Below are 16,026 nucleotides of genomic sequence, written 5' to 3'. Positions count from 1 at the left end.
GGACAGAATTCGACTACTCACTTCAAAAATCTATAACTGGAGTCTCAGGCATCCAAATCAAGTGATCCTAGACTTTTTAGAAAGATAATAAAATTGTCTACAACTCATTTATAATAATCTCAAGGTGATTCAATGTGTATCAAAGTCAGTTAATACAAACAAACATTGTTGTCCAGACTTTTGACAGATTCAAACATCACATTTCAAACAGCCATAACTTGACTTCTAGACCAGAAAAAAGGGTGCTCCAAAATTTGTTGGAAATCTTAAGGAAAGTACTACAATTCTCCTATAATTACTAAGAGCAGATTCTAAGTTTAACATGGGCAAACAAGGTGTTGATCTCAATGCAAAGGTGTTGTTTTCATCCAACTCCAAGAAATATGGAGTAAATTACATGTATTCATTTCCCTTCACCGTACTAACAAAATCAAGGAATAAATACTTACTGGGGAAAAGAAGTATCCACGTATGTCTCTGGTTTCTCCAAGATGGCTGCTCACAATCGCATGCTTGAGCTTCCCCTTCTCTGGAAAGACAACGACCATTGCGACTTGAAAATATATAAGAAGCCAACCAAAACAGACGCAAGCACAAATAGCAGAGCAGCAACAAATGACCAGCGCACATCACCTGCTGCCGCAATCCTCCCAATTTGATGCATCACATTAACAATGGCCGATTTCCCAACGTTTGGGATCCCGACCAGGAGGGCAGTTCCCGTGCAATTGCAGTCGCCATGCTTGATCTCCCTCATTCTTGCTTGCACGACTTTCAGCACCTACATGGTAGATAGATTTCAGGGGGGAAAACGGCCGTATTAGACATGCATCATCTCCAAGTATAGCAGATCCCAGAATCACCTACACGATTGCGAAACCACCAGAAACAGCACTGCTGGCCGCGACCTGGCCTACCTCCTTGATGCTTTCCCTGCTGTGTGAGTTTACCGCGACGCAAGGGCAGCTCCTCTGCTTCTTGATGTACGCCACCCACCCCTGCAGCAGCACGAGATATACTGTAATAATAAAAGGTAGCTCTGCCTTAACAGCATCAGTCTTAGCAGTAGAACATGACCCGCTTCACGTTTTCCTTGAGGGCAGGTAATGGCCTAACATCAACATTCCCAACACCGGCAGCCTTGGTGTGGCGCCCCCCTAGTGGAGGGCCACGGCTTGCCATAGATCCACTGTCACTCGTATCTGGCTCCATGTAGAACCGAGCTCGAAAGACTGCCAGGTGAGCATATTATGCAGGAGGAACTGCAACCGATCCAAATTGCGGGTCAACATTCTGTGTACCTCAACGGTGACCAAGAAATTGAACTCAAATGCCAACTAGAACTTACCAATCGATACTGAGCGTGTGCACCTAGCATACCTGAAAAAGGTTCATCTTCAGCTTTGAAATCAATCAAAAGAACGAAAGCAATGGACGGGAGCAGTAAAACGTTACGTGTAACACAAGTTGTTGGTGAGAGTTTGTAACCCATCAGTCGTAAAGTTGTTCTCATCCCACAGAACATGGTAATGGGCAGGGCGGCTTGTTCCCTGAAAGCACCCCCCATTAGCTTGGTAAAACAATTAATGAGATTCAGCTATGGGATAGGGAAACCCAACCTGAATGCCAGCATGGCTGCACAGGTAGAAATCAAACTCAGTTGGATGGCAGATCTTCGAGTCCACCACGGTGCCTATATTTCCACACAAAAAAAGAGTTTTAGGACATTCAGATTATAAAATAAAGCTTAAAATGCAATGAAGGACACATCGAGAACTAACCAGGCAGTATGTTCCCGCTTTTATCGACAGCACGATTATCATTGTGATTATTAGCAAACAACCTGGTGTGATGACGCTTCTGGACCACGACAAAAGTAACTGGAGGCTAGTAGTCAGACTCCAATGACGCATAGGCCTATATCCATAGTTTCACAATGGTGGTCAGAGAAAAAAATAAAGGTGAAGCCAGTTACCAAACTAATGCATTCAAATCAAGTTTACCTTTCTAATGGCATCAAGTTCATACAACAGAACTTGGTAGAATTGTCCCTCACTGACGCCATCCCTGAAAGTGATAAAGTGTTTAATATACAGAGAGTGGCAGACAGAGAAGGTGCTCATGAAAGGAAACAAACCTGTAGAATATGATCCTCTTTGGTTTCTGTCCAGTTGCCCTCCAGAAAGATATGAGAAGCTCCCTGCACAACCAACAAAAGTTATGTATCTGGAGGAATCCAAGCGTGTAAGAGTAGGAGCGAATGCATTTCACTTATCTTAGTAAAGATCATACCTGATCATGCCACCAGAGACAGTCCCCCTTTTAGGATCTTGCCATACCTTGAAAAGATCCTGTATCAATTCTTGACGATGGGCTTGAGCAATCACCAATCCTACATACTTTGTAACCTCAGGCCAGTCTTGAGAAGCAACCACCTAGGAGAAAAACAGTGAGAAAAAATAGTAAAACTTCAACTTAAAAGATAGCATTTCTTTGTCAGGATAGGTCTTCACTTACAGCTGCAATGGAAGGACTAGAATCTTCCCCAGGATGGGGATGGGGTCACATCAGCACCAAAGATAATAGTCGCTATGTCACTGACAAGGGGGATTCTCCTTGCCAAAGCATCAACAAGCACAGTATTCCTTCCCCCAACCTTAAAAGTATGATAACTTTAAGAGGAGAATCGGTGTTAAAATCAAGATTAGAAGAGTTAGCGCAACTACATACCTTCACATTTATTTTCAGGGCAACATTTGCAAGATACTGCTGCTTGTTCACCTTGAAAACATGTTTAGTCAGACAACATTGGGAGACCAATCCAAGATTAGTCTCACAGATCCTTTTGACATCCCCTGAAGAATGAGAAGAAAATTAATAGCAAAGCTTATTCATTGAGCAAATGCCCAAGCCTTTTGGAAGAAAACATACCGTAAAGAGAACCATTATTGTCAGGCAGTATAACAATCAACAAGTTGAGTTCTCGGCCCTGAGGCCCGAGTATGTTCATCGCATCTTGATAGCGTCCCTTTAGTGCTCTTTCAACAAGTTCAGGCCTTGCATAGCAAGGTGACAGCACAGGTTCAAGTACAAAATCCTAAAAGAGAGTAAGAAGAGCAAATAACACAAATGAAAATCAAAATGACAAACAGATGTATATTCAAGTTCCAAGTGACACGCATACCATTCCTGATACTTGGCACATCAAACCCAATTCATGACAGAAACTCCCGGCAGCACCATCTTGCACATTCCGGCAGCAACCTCGGGCATCGGGATCCAGAAGCAGCCGCCCCACCCAGGACGCAGCGCACAAACAACGTAGGTCTGAGGAGGAGGGGCCTGGTTACCTCGGTTTCGGATGGGTCCACCAGGTCTGCCTTGTTAAGAAGGACGACCGCGCGGCGGTCTGGCTCCAGAGACCCGCGGCGGTGGAGGAGAGGCTCGAACGATGAGGAGGCGGGCGCGCGTGCGTCGCGGAACTCCGGCTTGACGCCGGGGAAGGACTTGGGCACGCCGAGAAAAGGGTTTATCGGCTGCGGGTCGAGGTGCTCGCAGCAGCGGCGCTTGATGGCGAGCACCGCGTGGTACCACCCTGCCCAGGCGCGCGGTGGGGCGGTGGGGCACGCATGGCGAAGCGCTGGCGGCGGGCAGGTAGCGGCGGGCTGGCGGCGAGGCAGGTAGCGGCGGGCGCGCGTGCGGTAGATAGAGGGAAAAGAAGACAGACGCGCGGGGTGAGAGGTATTTAGGTTTTTAGGTTAAGTTTGACGGTGTTCACGTGGCCCACGAATTTAAGTTAAGAATGTGGGTACTCACGTTCCTAATATGATAAATTCGACGGTTTTATCATGGGCCCACGAATTTAATATAAAAACGTCGGTACCCACGTTCTTAAATTAGCCCACGAACATAACTAAATTAAGAACGTCGGTACCCACGTTCTTAAATTAACCCACGAATATTTATTAGTTTCTTGTAGTGACAACAATATTCTCAACAACGACTTGGTTGCAGGGGTATTCTCAACAACGACTTGGTTGCAGGGGTTAGAATCATCAATTAAATCAAAGCAGGAAGTAGAAGCATCTTTCTTAATTATTTCAGGTATTTCAACTAAAGATGCTGCTGGGGTGCTACCAATGTTTTCTAGCTTAGTAGTTAGCTCATTATTGTGTATGCTAAGAATTTCCATTTTCTCTAGCAAATTTTCAATAGCTTCTTGGGAGCTAGCTAACTTAGCCTTAAGTTTTTCATTCTTTTTAATAAGGTTGTCATCGGTAGCAGTGGATGGAGCACTAGATTCTAATAGCTCAATTTTAGTTGATAGCTCACTATTTAAGTTTGCAAAAGTTTCAAATTTTTTTAGCAAACTTTTGTAATCATTTTGAGAGCTAACCAACTTATTTTTCAAAGTTTTAAGTTGAGCTTTTTGCTTAGTGCAAACATCCTGAAAAAATTCTACGGCTTCCGCAAGCTCATCTAGAGAGGGCTTTCCCTCACCTTCATCATCACTACTACTTTCATCACTAGAGGATGGAATGCTTTTGTTACCTCTTGCCATAAGGCATTTGTGTGATGACCGTGATGAGCATGATGAGGACCGGTGGCTGCGCGTCCTTGGAGGTTCATCTTCACTTGAAGAATCATCCCAAGTTCTAACACTTGTTAGCGCCTTGCCTTTGCTCCTCTCCTTTTTGGGTTTGGCCATATTTGGACAGTTGTCCCTGAAGTGGCCCTTCTCCCCACATGTGAAGCATCCTCTCTTCCTTTGCTTTTTCTTATCAATATTAAAGAGAAGATCCTCGACCTGCAGGGGCACACCCATTAGATTAATCTTGCGGATCATCCTCATTACCTTTCCGACGCGTCGGATTGTTTCTTCGTCCTCGGAGGATGATGTGCATGGTTGATTATCTTCATCATCATCACTTTCTTCTTCTTCTTTTTCTTCGCTTGAGGAACTTGGAGTGGGAGCCTTCTTTTTGCCCTTCCTTTCATCACATGCAAAGGCATATGGTCTTGAGGAAGTTGGCTCCTCTCCCCGACTCATTTTTCGCGACATCTCAAAGGCCGCGATTTTCCCAATCACAATGGTCAGGGTCATGTTGCTCAAGTCCTCCATGTTGTGAAGGATGGTGATGATGCTCCCATATCTTTGTTGTGGTAGCAGGGAGATAATCTTCCTCACAATGTCCGCATCGCCTAGCTTATTAATGCCAATAGAGTTGAGCTCATTGATTATTAGATTCAAACGAGAATACATGTCTCTAACAAGCTCATCATCTTTCATAGCAAAAGAATTATACTCATTTAAGACTAGGCAATGTTTTTGCTCACGGACATTGGATGTGCCGTCATGGAGCTCATGCAATTTTAGCCAAATCTCATTAGCAGTTTTCAAGGTAAATACTTGGTTAAAAATATCCATGCTAAGAGATTCATACAAGCAATTTTTGGCTCTAGCATTTAAATGGATTTCTTTTTCCTCACTCGTGGTGGGTTTCTCGGGATTCTTGAGGGGTTTCATCCTGTCACGAGTGACTCTCCAAACACCTAGATCAACGTCCTCTAGGTAACAAGCCATTCTAGCACTATAATATGGGAAGTTAGTGCCGTCGAAGTGTGGTGGCCTATGGGTATCCATCCCTTCCTCTAAAAAGCGTCGGCTCTTTTAGCGGTGAAGCTAAAGCGTTTCAAATGAGCCAAACCGGGCTCTGATACCACTTGTAGGAAACGGGTGACGCCTAAGAGGGGGGGTGAATTAGGACTTCTAAAACTTTTACTAAACTAGGCCACAATTAAATCCCTAGAGCAAAACCTATGCAAATAATCAAAACTAGAATGTGCAAACTCGGTTTTGTCTAAGTGTTGCTATCTCTACCGCAAAGGCTAAGTTTCAATCTACACTAAATAAGTATGACAATAAGATTGAAACTTAAATGCTTAATATAAATGCGGAATGTAAAGAGCTAAGTAGAGAAGCAAACTCTCGTGGATGACGCCGGTATTTTTACCGAGGTATCCAGAACCACGCAAGGTTCCGACTAATCCTCGTTGGTGCCCCTACGCAAAGGGAAGCCCACGCGAGGGCCAAGCACCACGGTCGAGTAACTCCGTAGAGAGCCACGGGCCTTCTCCACGCGCAAGTGGTGCTCCGCTTCTGGCTCCTCTCGGACGCTCCCCGCTGTCTCCACTATCGAGCTTCCGGCCGAAACGCCGCGGGCCTCGTTCCCTCCGATACACGGTGGCGGCCGTGACACAAACGCGGTTGTCACGGTCTCGCAAGACTCTCGCCCCACTCGGTACAATTACAACGACTCACGCAAGAGCCGAGGGGTTGTGTGGTTTTACAAAACTCACTCAACTAACTAGGGTTCACCTAGAGCAAGCGCTAAAGCGGTCTAACTAACCTAAGCACTTCGCAAAGCACCTACGCTAATCACCGAGTGATTCTATTAAGCACTTGGGTGTTTGAGCTCTTGGAAATGTGCACTATATGCCTTGGTATGTTGCTTGGGCTCCCACACATGAGAATGGCCGGTTGGGGTGGTATTTATAGCCTCCACACCCCAAACTAGCCGTTGGACAGAAAGCAGCAGCTTTCTGTCGTCGGGTGCACCGGACAGTCCGGTGCACCACCGGACACTACACAGTGGATGTCCGGTGCACGCCACGTCAGCCGACCGTTGGCGCCTGTAGCAGTCGACTGTTGGATCCGACCGTTGCCGTCTGCCCGTTGGCACACCGGACAGTCCGGTGCACACCGGACAGTCCGGTGCTACAGCCAGAGAGCGCCTGTCTGCGGCCTCTCTGCGCAGACTGTCCGGTGACTCATCGGACAGTCCGGTGCACACCGGACACCAATGTCCGGTGCGCCACCAGGCGCTGGCTGACAGCCCTTATCTTGGATTTCTTCGCTGATTTCTTCGGGCTTCTTTGTTCTTGAGTATTGGACTCCTATGCATCTTTTTATGTCTTCTTTTGAGGTGTTGCATCCTCATTGCCTTGGTCCAATTCTCTTCGCATCCTGTGAACTACAAACACAAACACTAGAAAACTTATTAGTTCACGGATTGTGTTGTTCATCAAACACCAAAACTCAATTAGCCAAAAGGCCCGGGGTCCATTTTCCTTACAATGTGTATGTTTTTCGCGGCCGTTGAGACCTAAACATCTTATTATCATGTTATAAAGTTGCATTTCCTTTCCTCTTGTTTTGAGTATCCGGACTTGTTCATCGGTAACAGAATCGCTTATCCGAGCGAGAGTTACTTTTCGCGGAAGGTGATGAGTGAGGTATCCGTATCCCAGAGGCGTAGGAGTCCCTCGGCTTGATCGGCCTTGCCGCTTACGTGCACTCTCACTTGTTTGCAGGATTCCGTTATCGATATAGTCGGAAAGCACGAAAGTTGTTTTGGTAGAAAACTTTTCTTGGTAGAAAACTTTTCTAAGGAAAATTTTGACGCAGAGGGGGTTCCCCCCCTTCTAGCCCCCGAGGGAGGGTCAGGCTTTGCCAAGGCAAGGCTGATCCTTCCTTGACGGTTAGACTTTATTTGCTTATGTAAAGAAAACGAGGTACTTGAACGACTTGAAACATTTTAAGGGTAAAAGCGATGTAGCTGTTGGATGTTCCAAGCGTTGTTGTAGACCTCGCCTTGATCGTTGGCCAGCTTGTATGTCCCGGGCTTCAAAATCTTGGCGATGATGAACGGCCCTTCCTAGGGAGGAGTAAGCTTGTGGCGCCCTCGGGCGTCTTGCCACAGCCGAAGTACCAAGTCTCCCACCTGGAAGCCTCGGTGTCGAACCATTCGGGCGTGGTAGCGTCGTAGAGATTGCTGATACCGCGCCGAGTGTAGTAAGGCTACATCCTGAGCTTCTTCGAGCTGGTGCAGCGAATCTTCTCGGCCGGTCTGGTTGCTTCGGTCGTCGTACGCCTTTGTCCTCCGGGAACCGTATTCTAAGTCTGTGGGTAGGACAGCCTCGACCCCATAGACTAGAAAGAACGATGAGAAACCCGTGGCTCGGCTTGGCGTCGTCCTCAGACTCCAGACCACCGAGGGTAGCTCTTTCATCCATCGCTTGCCAAACTTGTTGAGGTCGTTGTAGATCCTTGGTTTAAGTCCCTACAAAATCATACCGTTGGCATGCTCCACCTTCCCATTCGTCATGGGGTGAGCTACGGTGGCCCAGTCCACACGGATGTGGTGGTCCTCGCAGAAGTCCAGGAACTTCTTCCCAGTGAACTGTGTGCCATTGTCGGTGATGATGGAGTTCGGGACCCCAAAGCGATGGATGATGTTTGTGAAGAACGCCACCGCCTGCTCGGACCTAATGCTGGTTAGGGGTCGGACCTTGATCCACTTGGACAATTTGTCGATGGCGACCAGCAGGTGCGAGAAGCCCCTGGGTGCCTTCTACAAGGGACCGACGAGGTCCAAACCCCACACGGCAAATGGCCAGGTGATGGGTATTGTCTGCAGGGCCTGAGCGGACAGGTGCGTCTGTCTTGCGTAGAATTGACACCCTTGGCAGGAGCGTACAATCCTAGTGGCGTCGGCCACCACGGTCGGCCAGTAGAAACCTTGTCGGAAGGCGTTCCCCACGAGGGCTCGAGGTGCTGCATGGTGACCGCAAGCCCCCGAGTGTATTTCTTGCAACAGCTCTTGTCCTTCGGCGACAGATATACATCGTTGGAGAATGCCTGAGGGGCTGCGGTGGTAGAGCTCCTTTTCATCACCTAGTAAGACGAACGACTTGGCGCGCCGCACTAGTCGCCGAGCTTCGGCCTTGTCGAGGGGTAGCTCTCCTCGGAGGAGATATTCTAGGTACGGGGCCTGCCAGTTCGGGTTAGGCATGACCCCATTCTGCTCTCCCTCGATGCGCAGGGCCTCACCCTTGGCGGCCGAGGATACCTCGGGCTGGGCCGAGGCCTCCTCGGGCTCGGGCGTGTCGTCGATCTTGACGGAGGGTTGATGTATGTCTCTGGAGAAGACGTCCGAGGGAACCGTTGTCCGCCCCGAGGCTATTTTAGCCAGCTCATCCGTAGTCTCGTTGTACCGTCGAGCGATATGGTTGAGTTCCAGCCCGTAGAACTTGTCTTCTAGGCGCCAAACTTCGTCGCAGTAGGCCTCCATCTTCCAGTCGCGGCAGTGGGAGTTCTTCATGACTTGGTCAATGACAAGCTGCGAGTCACCACGAGCGTCGAGGCGCCGAACCCCTAGCTCGATGGCGATGCGCAACCCATTAACCAGAGCCTCGTACTCAGCCATGTTGTTTGACGCCGGAAAATGGAGGCGCAACACGTAGCGCACTTGTTTCCCGAGGGGTGAGATGAAGAGCAGGCCAGCACCTGCTCCTGTTTTCATCAGTGACCCATCGAAGTACATGGTCCAAAGTTCGGGCTGGATTGGAGCTGTCGACAATTGGATGTCGACCCATTCCGCCAGGAAATCCGCCAAGACTTGGGATTTTATGGCCTTCTAAGGGACGAATGAGAGTGTTTCGCCCATGAGCTCCACTGCCCACTTTGCTATCCTACCTGAGGCGTCTCGACACTGGATGATCTCCCCCAGGGGGAAGGATGACACCACAGTCACTAGATGAGACTCGAAGTAGTGTCGCAACTTTCGCCGCGTCAGAATTTCTGCGTACAGTAGCTTCTGGATTTGCGGGTAGCGGATCTTGGTCTCAGATACTACCTCACTGATGAAGTAGACCGGCCTCTGAACGAGCAGTGCATGCCCTTCTTCTCGTCTCTCGACTACGATCGCGGCGCTGACCACCTGAGTGGTTGCGGCTACGTAGATCAAGAGGGCTTCTCCCGCAACGGGGGGCACCAAGATGGGCACATTGGTAAGGATTGCCTTAAGGTTTCCGAGGGCTTCTTCGGCCTCGGGGGTCCAAGTGAAGCGCTCAGCCTTCCTTAAGAGGCGGTACAAGGGCAGCCCTCTCTCGCCAAGGCGCGAGATGAAGCGGCTCAGAGCAGCAAGGCATCCCATGACCCTCTGTACTCCTTTCAACTCTTTGACCGGTCCCATGTTGGTGATGGCCACGATTTTCTCCGGGTTGGCCTCGATGCCCCGCTCGAAGACAATGAACCCTAGGAGCATGCCTCTGGGGACTCCGAAGACACACTTCTCGGGATTGAGTTTCACGCCTTTCGCTCTTAGACACTTGAATGTCGTTTCAAGGTCAGAGAGGAGGTCAGAGGCTTTCCTTGTCTTGACAACGATGTCATCGACGTAAGCCTCGACCATGCGGCCGATGTGCTCTCCGAACACGTGGTTCATGCACCTTTGGTATGTCACACCTGCATTCCTCAAGCCAAATGGCATAGTAATATAACAATACATGCCAAAAGGTGTGATGAAAGAAGTCGCGAGCTGGTCGGACTCTTTCATCTTGATTTGGTGATAACCTGAATAGGCGTTGAGGAATGATAGGGTTTCGCACCCAGCAGTGGAGTCCACAATTTGATCGATGCGAGGTAGAGGGTAGGGAACCTTCGGACATGCTTTATTCAACCCGGTCTAGTCGACGCACATCCTCCATTTCCCACCTTTCTTTTTCACAAGCATAGGGTTAGCTAACCATTCAGGATGGAATACCTCTTTGATGAACTCTGCAGCCATCAGCTTGTGGACCTCCTCGCCTATGGCCCTGCGCTTCTCTTCGTCAAAGCGGTGCAGGTGCTGCTTCACGGGTCGAGCTCCAGCTCGGATATCCAGCGAGTGCTCGGCGACATCCCTCGGTATGCCCGGCATGTCCGAGGGACTCCATGCAAAAATTTCGGCATTTGCGCGGAGAAAGTCGACGAGCACTTCTTCCTATTGGGTCAAGCTCGGAGCCGATCTGGACCTTCTTGTCGGCGTCATTGTTGGGGTCGAGAGGGACAGACTTAACCGCCTCAGTTGGTTCGAAGTTGATAGCGTGGCGCTTCGCATCAGGCATCTCCTTGGAGAGGCACTCTCGGTCGGCGATGAGGGCCTCGGACTCGGCGAGGGCCTTAGCGTACTCCACGCATTCCACGTCGCATTCGTACACGTGGCGATACGTGGAGCCGACGGTGATGACCCCGTTGGGACCTGGCATCTTGAGCTGATGTACGTGTAGTTGGGGACGGCTATGAACTTGGCGTAGCACGGTCTCCCCAGCACCGCGTGGTAGGTCCCTCGGAACCCGACCACCTCAAACGTGAGGGTTTCCTTTCGGAAGTTGGAGGGAGTTCCGAAGCAGACGGGCAAATCGAGTTGTCCAAGGGGCAGGACGCGCTTCCCGAGGATGATCCCGTGAAAGGGCGCCGCACCGACCTAGATCGTGGACAGATCGATCCCCAAGAGCCCGAGGGTCTCAGCGTAGATGATGTTGAGGTTGCTGCCTCTGTCCATGAGGACCTTGGTGAGCCTGGCGTTGCCGATGACGGGGTCGACAACGAGCGGGTACCATCCTGGGCTCGGCACGCAGTCGGGGTGGTCGCCTTGGTCGAAGGTGATGGGCTTGTCAGACCAGTCTAGGTAGACTGGCGCCGCCACTTTCACCAAGCAGACCTCCCGGCGCTCCTGCTTGCGGTGCCGAGCCGAGGCGTTCGCCACTTGCCCACCATAGATCATGAAGCAGCCATGGACCTCGGGGAACTCCTCTGCCTTGTCGCCCTCCTTCTTGTTGTTGTTTTGGCCTTTGCCATCTCCCGCAGGGGACCCGGCTTTATGGAAGTAGCGCCGAAGCATGACGCATTCCTTAAGGGTGTGCTTGACGGGACCCTGGTGATAGGGGCACGACTCCTTGAGCATCTTGTCGAACAGGTTGGCCCCTCCGGGAGGCTTCCGAGGGTTCCTGTGCTCGGCAGCAGCGACAAGATTTGCGTCGGCGGCTGTTGGGGCGAAGGCAAAGACGCCACCCTTCGCTCGAGGCCTTCGCTGCAGTCACTGGTCCGACGGAGACAAAACGGGCAGGGACACCCTTCGCTTGATACGGCGCCAGACGAAGGCCTGCGACGTCGTCACCCCACCGTGCGGCCTCGTCCAGCTCAGAGGCCCACGTGTGATCCGGCCCATTGTAACGGGCCCCGCGTGGCCGCTGCGTGTTACAGGCCTAATTTGCAAAGGCATTCCTGTAATTACAGTCTGTAACCCTGCTTTATGGGAATATTCTGGGGATAACCTAGGTATCTGAGGGCACATGCGTCCTTAGCACAAGGCGCTGGGCGCTCAGACACCTATAAATACCCCCGCACAGTGCCCGTGAGGGGGCAGATTAACAGAGCTATTGCCATCTTGCGCGAGAACCCTGTTGACGTCATTGTTCACCCTTGTTGGATCCCCTTGCAACTGAGAGCAAGTTCCAACATTTGGCGCCCACCGTTCGTGCTACGAAAAAACCACCCGCGATGGCACCCAAGAAAGCTAACTCGAAGGCTGACGAGGCTGCGAAGGCAGCGCTACTTGCCGCAAGAAATTGCAAGGCCCTCGTCCTCACCCAATCCACCCACCAAGAAGCCACTGAAGATGACACTCGCCGCACCTGCGAAGACGACACTCTCCGCACCTGCGGCCCTGAAGGACAATCGCAGCCACCCACAGGCTTCGCCCCACTGGAGGGCGCGGACCTCACCGAGGACGGTGAAGTCCTCGGCGTCTCAGCGGAAGAACAGCTACAGCTGCGCGCCCTGCGCCTCAAGAACCACAATCTCCAGAGGCAGAAAGAGATACTGGAGGCCAAGCGCCAGCGCGTGTCCGCACTAGCCAAAGTGCGGCAAATGATCCGCGACGAAGAGCAGAAGGCCCAGGACCTCGAACGGGAGATCGCGCTGATGCAGCGCGAAGGCCATCTTGGCCTGCAGCACGGGCCACCCCTACAACAGCGCGCACAGCTAGAAGACACGCTCGAAGGCCACCTCGGCCTGCAGCATGGGCCACCCCTGCAACAGCACGCACAACCGGAAGACCCGCGTTTCCCCCAGCGTGACCACACCTTCCTGCACGCCACGCCATTCCAAGGGGTCAACTACCTGGACGAGCGAAGTCCCCTGGCGCCACACCTGCAAGTGATGCCTTGGCCCGCTAACTTCCGGGCAGGGACCTATCCCAAGTACAACGGCAGCACCGACCCAGCACAATACATAATGAGTTATCAGGTCGCCGTTGCATCTTCCGGAGGGGACGACGCCACAATGGCCAAGTCTTTCATCATCGCCCTCGAAGGCCCAGCTCTCACCTGGTTCACCAGGTTGCCTCCGCTGTCCATTGATTCCTGGAGAAGCCTCCGGGACAAGTTCTTGCTCAACTTCCAAGGGTACCGCCCGGACACCGACGCCTTGGCCGAACTCTCGCTCTGCAAGCAGTTAGAAAAAGAGACTCTGCGGGAATATTACCGCAAGTTTCTAACACTCAAGTCACAGCTGCCCTCAGTTGACGACCAGATCGCCATTCACTACGCCATCAGTGGCCTTCGCGCCGGCGTCCTTTACAGTCATTGCATCAGGGACCCGCCCAAGAACCTTCAGGAGTTATATCAACTATTTGAAAAATACGCCAAATCCGAAGAGCTCCACCAGCGCAAGGTTGAGTCCCAGAGAAAGCCCAAAGATGCTCCACAGTCCAGCCGCACGTGGACGAGGACTCCGCAGCCAGACTCTGGCCGAGAAGGCCGCAACCAACAGCAGGTGCACAACATCGTCAACCAGCACCCCGCTGGTGATGCCCCCGCCGCCAGGAGTATCCCCCCCAGGGCCGCGGAGGTGGAGCTCGCGGTAGGGGCCGGGGACGCGCGCAGCCGCCGCGCCGATTCTATTGTCTCTTCCACGGCGAAGACTGCGCCCACCAAACCAAAGATTGCCCAGAAACGAAGGCCACCAAAGATAGGATGGCACGGGCGCAGCCAGCCGACAACCCCAGAGTTGTCGCACACACTTACCAGCAACCCCCTCCACCATATATCCACGCCCCCACCCCGCATCCACCGCACCACGCTTACCAACACCATCCGAAAGTACAAATCGTACCTCCCCCACCCCCACCACCACACCAGCAACATCAAAACATCCCCCACGCCCCAAAGTAGGAAGACTTCGCCGATCAGCCGTATCGCGGAGTCATTCACATGATAACTGGGGGGTCCAGCACTGACTTCGACACAAAGCGGCAGAAGCGGGACCACTACCGCAGCATCAACCACGTCGCCGTCACTGGCCCAGTCGTGCAGACAAAGTGGTCCCACATACTGCTAACCTTCGACGCACGAGACGTCGACCTGCGCAGCGCCCCCCACAGCGACGCCATGGTTATCAATTGTAGCGTGGCAGGCTGGGACCTGCATAAAGTCCTAGTCGACAATGGCAGTCAGGCGGACATCATCTTCCTCCACGCCTTCGATCGCATGGGCATAAGCCACAGCCTGCTCAAGCCTTCGGACAACCCGTCGTGTGGCTTCGGCGGCAACGGCACCTTCCCTGTCGGTAAAATAGAGCTGCCTCTCTCCTTCGGTGTAGCACCCAATGCCCGAAGCGAGCAAGTAACTTTTGATATTGTGGATATGGTATATCCATACAATGCCATCATGGGCCGGGGCTCCATCAATAAGTTCGAAGCAGCCATCCACGGACTGTACCTATGTATGAAGATACCAGGTCCGTTAGGCGTTATTACGGTCTACGGCAATCAACAGACTGCGCGCAACATAGAGCGAGACTTCGTGCCCGGTCAGAGAAATGTGCACTGCCTCACGGCCCAGCGCGAGGTCCCCACACCCGCCAGCCCAACCGATAAACAGCACGACAAGGCACAGCTGCAGAGCAACGACGGGACCAAGACTGTCCCCCTCGACCAGGCCACGCCCAAGCAGACAGTCACTATCAGCGAAGACCTCACTGCGCATGAAGAGGAGAGGCTCCTCTGCTGCCTGTCCAAGAACAAAGATGTCTTCGCCTGGTCAGCCCTCGACCTGGCCGGGGTCAGCCGATCCATAATTGAACAGCTTGGGAATCGACCCTTCGGTGAGGCCGAAAAAATAGCAGCTTCGCAAGATGTCCGACGAGAAGACAGAGGCCGCCAAGGCAGAAGTGCACCGCCTCCTAGAAGCCAAATTCATCGAGCCGGTGGCTTACCCCACATGGCTCTCCAATGTCGTGATGGTGCAGAAAAAGAGCAGGAAGTGGCGAATGTGCATCGACTTCACCAGTCTCAATAAGGCCTGCCCAAAGGACAACTTACCGTTGCCGCGGATCGACCAAATAGTCGATAACGCGGCCGGGTGCGAAGTCATGTCACTCCTCGACTGCTTCTCCGGTTACCACCAGATATACATGAGAGAGGAAGACAAGGCTAGCACCAGCTTTATAACGCCCTTCGGCACATATTGCTTCATCAGAATGCCGGAGGGACTCAAGAACGCCGGGTCCACCTTTTCCAGGCTTACCAAGACAGTGCTCAACGGGCAGGTTGGCAGAAACATATTCACATATGTGGACGACATCGTCGTCGCCAGCAAGAGCAAAGAGGACCACCTCGCAGACCTCGCTGAGACATTCGCGAACATGCGGGACGCACGACTTCACCTGAACCCCGATATGTGCGTCTTTGGTGTTCGCCAGGAGAAAATATTGGGTTATCTGGTATCACACCGCGGCATCGAGGCCAACCCAACCAAGATCCAGGCCATTATTAACATGACGCCCCCGCAGTCACCCAGAGAGGTCCAGCGTCTGATGGGCAGATTGGCTGCCCTCAACAGGTTCATTTCCAAATCCGCTGAGCGAAGTCTTCCCTTCCTCAAAACACTCCGTGGCGCAAAAGACTTCGTTTGGGGACCAGAGCAGGTGGCGGCCTTCGCCTCACTAAAACAGTACCTGATGGAATTGGCCGTTCTTACGAGCCCCGACTCTTCGCTACCACTGTTGCTTTACGTCGCGGCTTCGCCGCACGCGGTCAGTGCGGCACTGGTTCAGGAGCAGAAGGCAGAGGGCGTGATCAGGCAGTGCCCAGTATATTATGTCTCCGAGGTGCTCACACCGTCAAAGTGTAACATGACGGA

At 51.9% G+C, this 16,026-nt stretch overlaps 1 protein-coding gene and 1 pseudogene across 1 annotated transcript in view; both read right to left on the bottom strand.

Moving 5' to 3' along the window:
• Positions 1-413: 413 nt before the first annotated feature.
• The window catches only part of LOC109945836 (DAR GTPase 2, mitochondrial), a 46,943-nt gene continuing 31,330 nt past the window's right edge, over positions 414-16,026 (bottom strand). Inside the window, exons 2-5 of the mRNA XM_020552195.1 lie at positions 3,351-3,595; positions 918-998; positions 634-781; positions 414-529 (exon numbers count right to left, since the gene is read on the bottom strand). Coding sequence (XP_020407784.1) covers positions 414-529; positions 634-781; positions 918-998; positions 3,351-3,595 — 590 coding nt within the window. The remainder of the gene's footprint in view (positions 530-633; positions 782-917; positions 999-3,350; positions 3,596-16,026) is intronic.
• LOC103653846 (protein argonaute 1B-like) lies at positions 1,437-3,251 on the bottom strand (annotated as a pseudogene).

Source organism: Zea mays, chromosome 4, assembly GCF_902167145.1.
Source record: "Zea mays cultivar B73 chromosome 4, Zm-B73-REFERENCE-NAM-5.0, whole genome shotgun sequence".
NCBI lineage: Eukaryota > Viridiplantae > Streptophyta > Magnoliopsida > Poales > Poaceae > Zea > Zea mays.
This window is presented reverse-complemented; position numbering and strand designations above follow the sequence as displayed.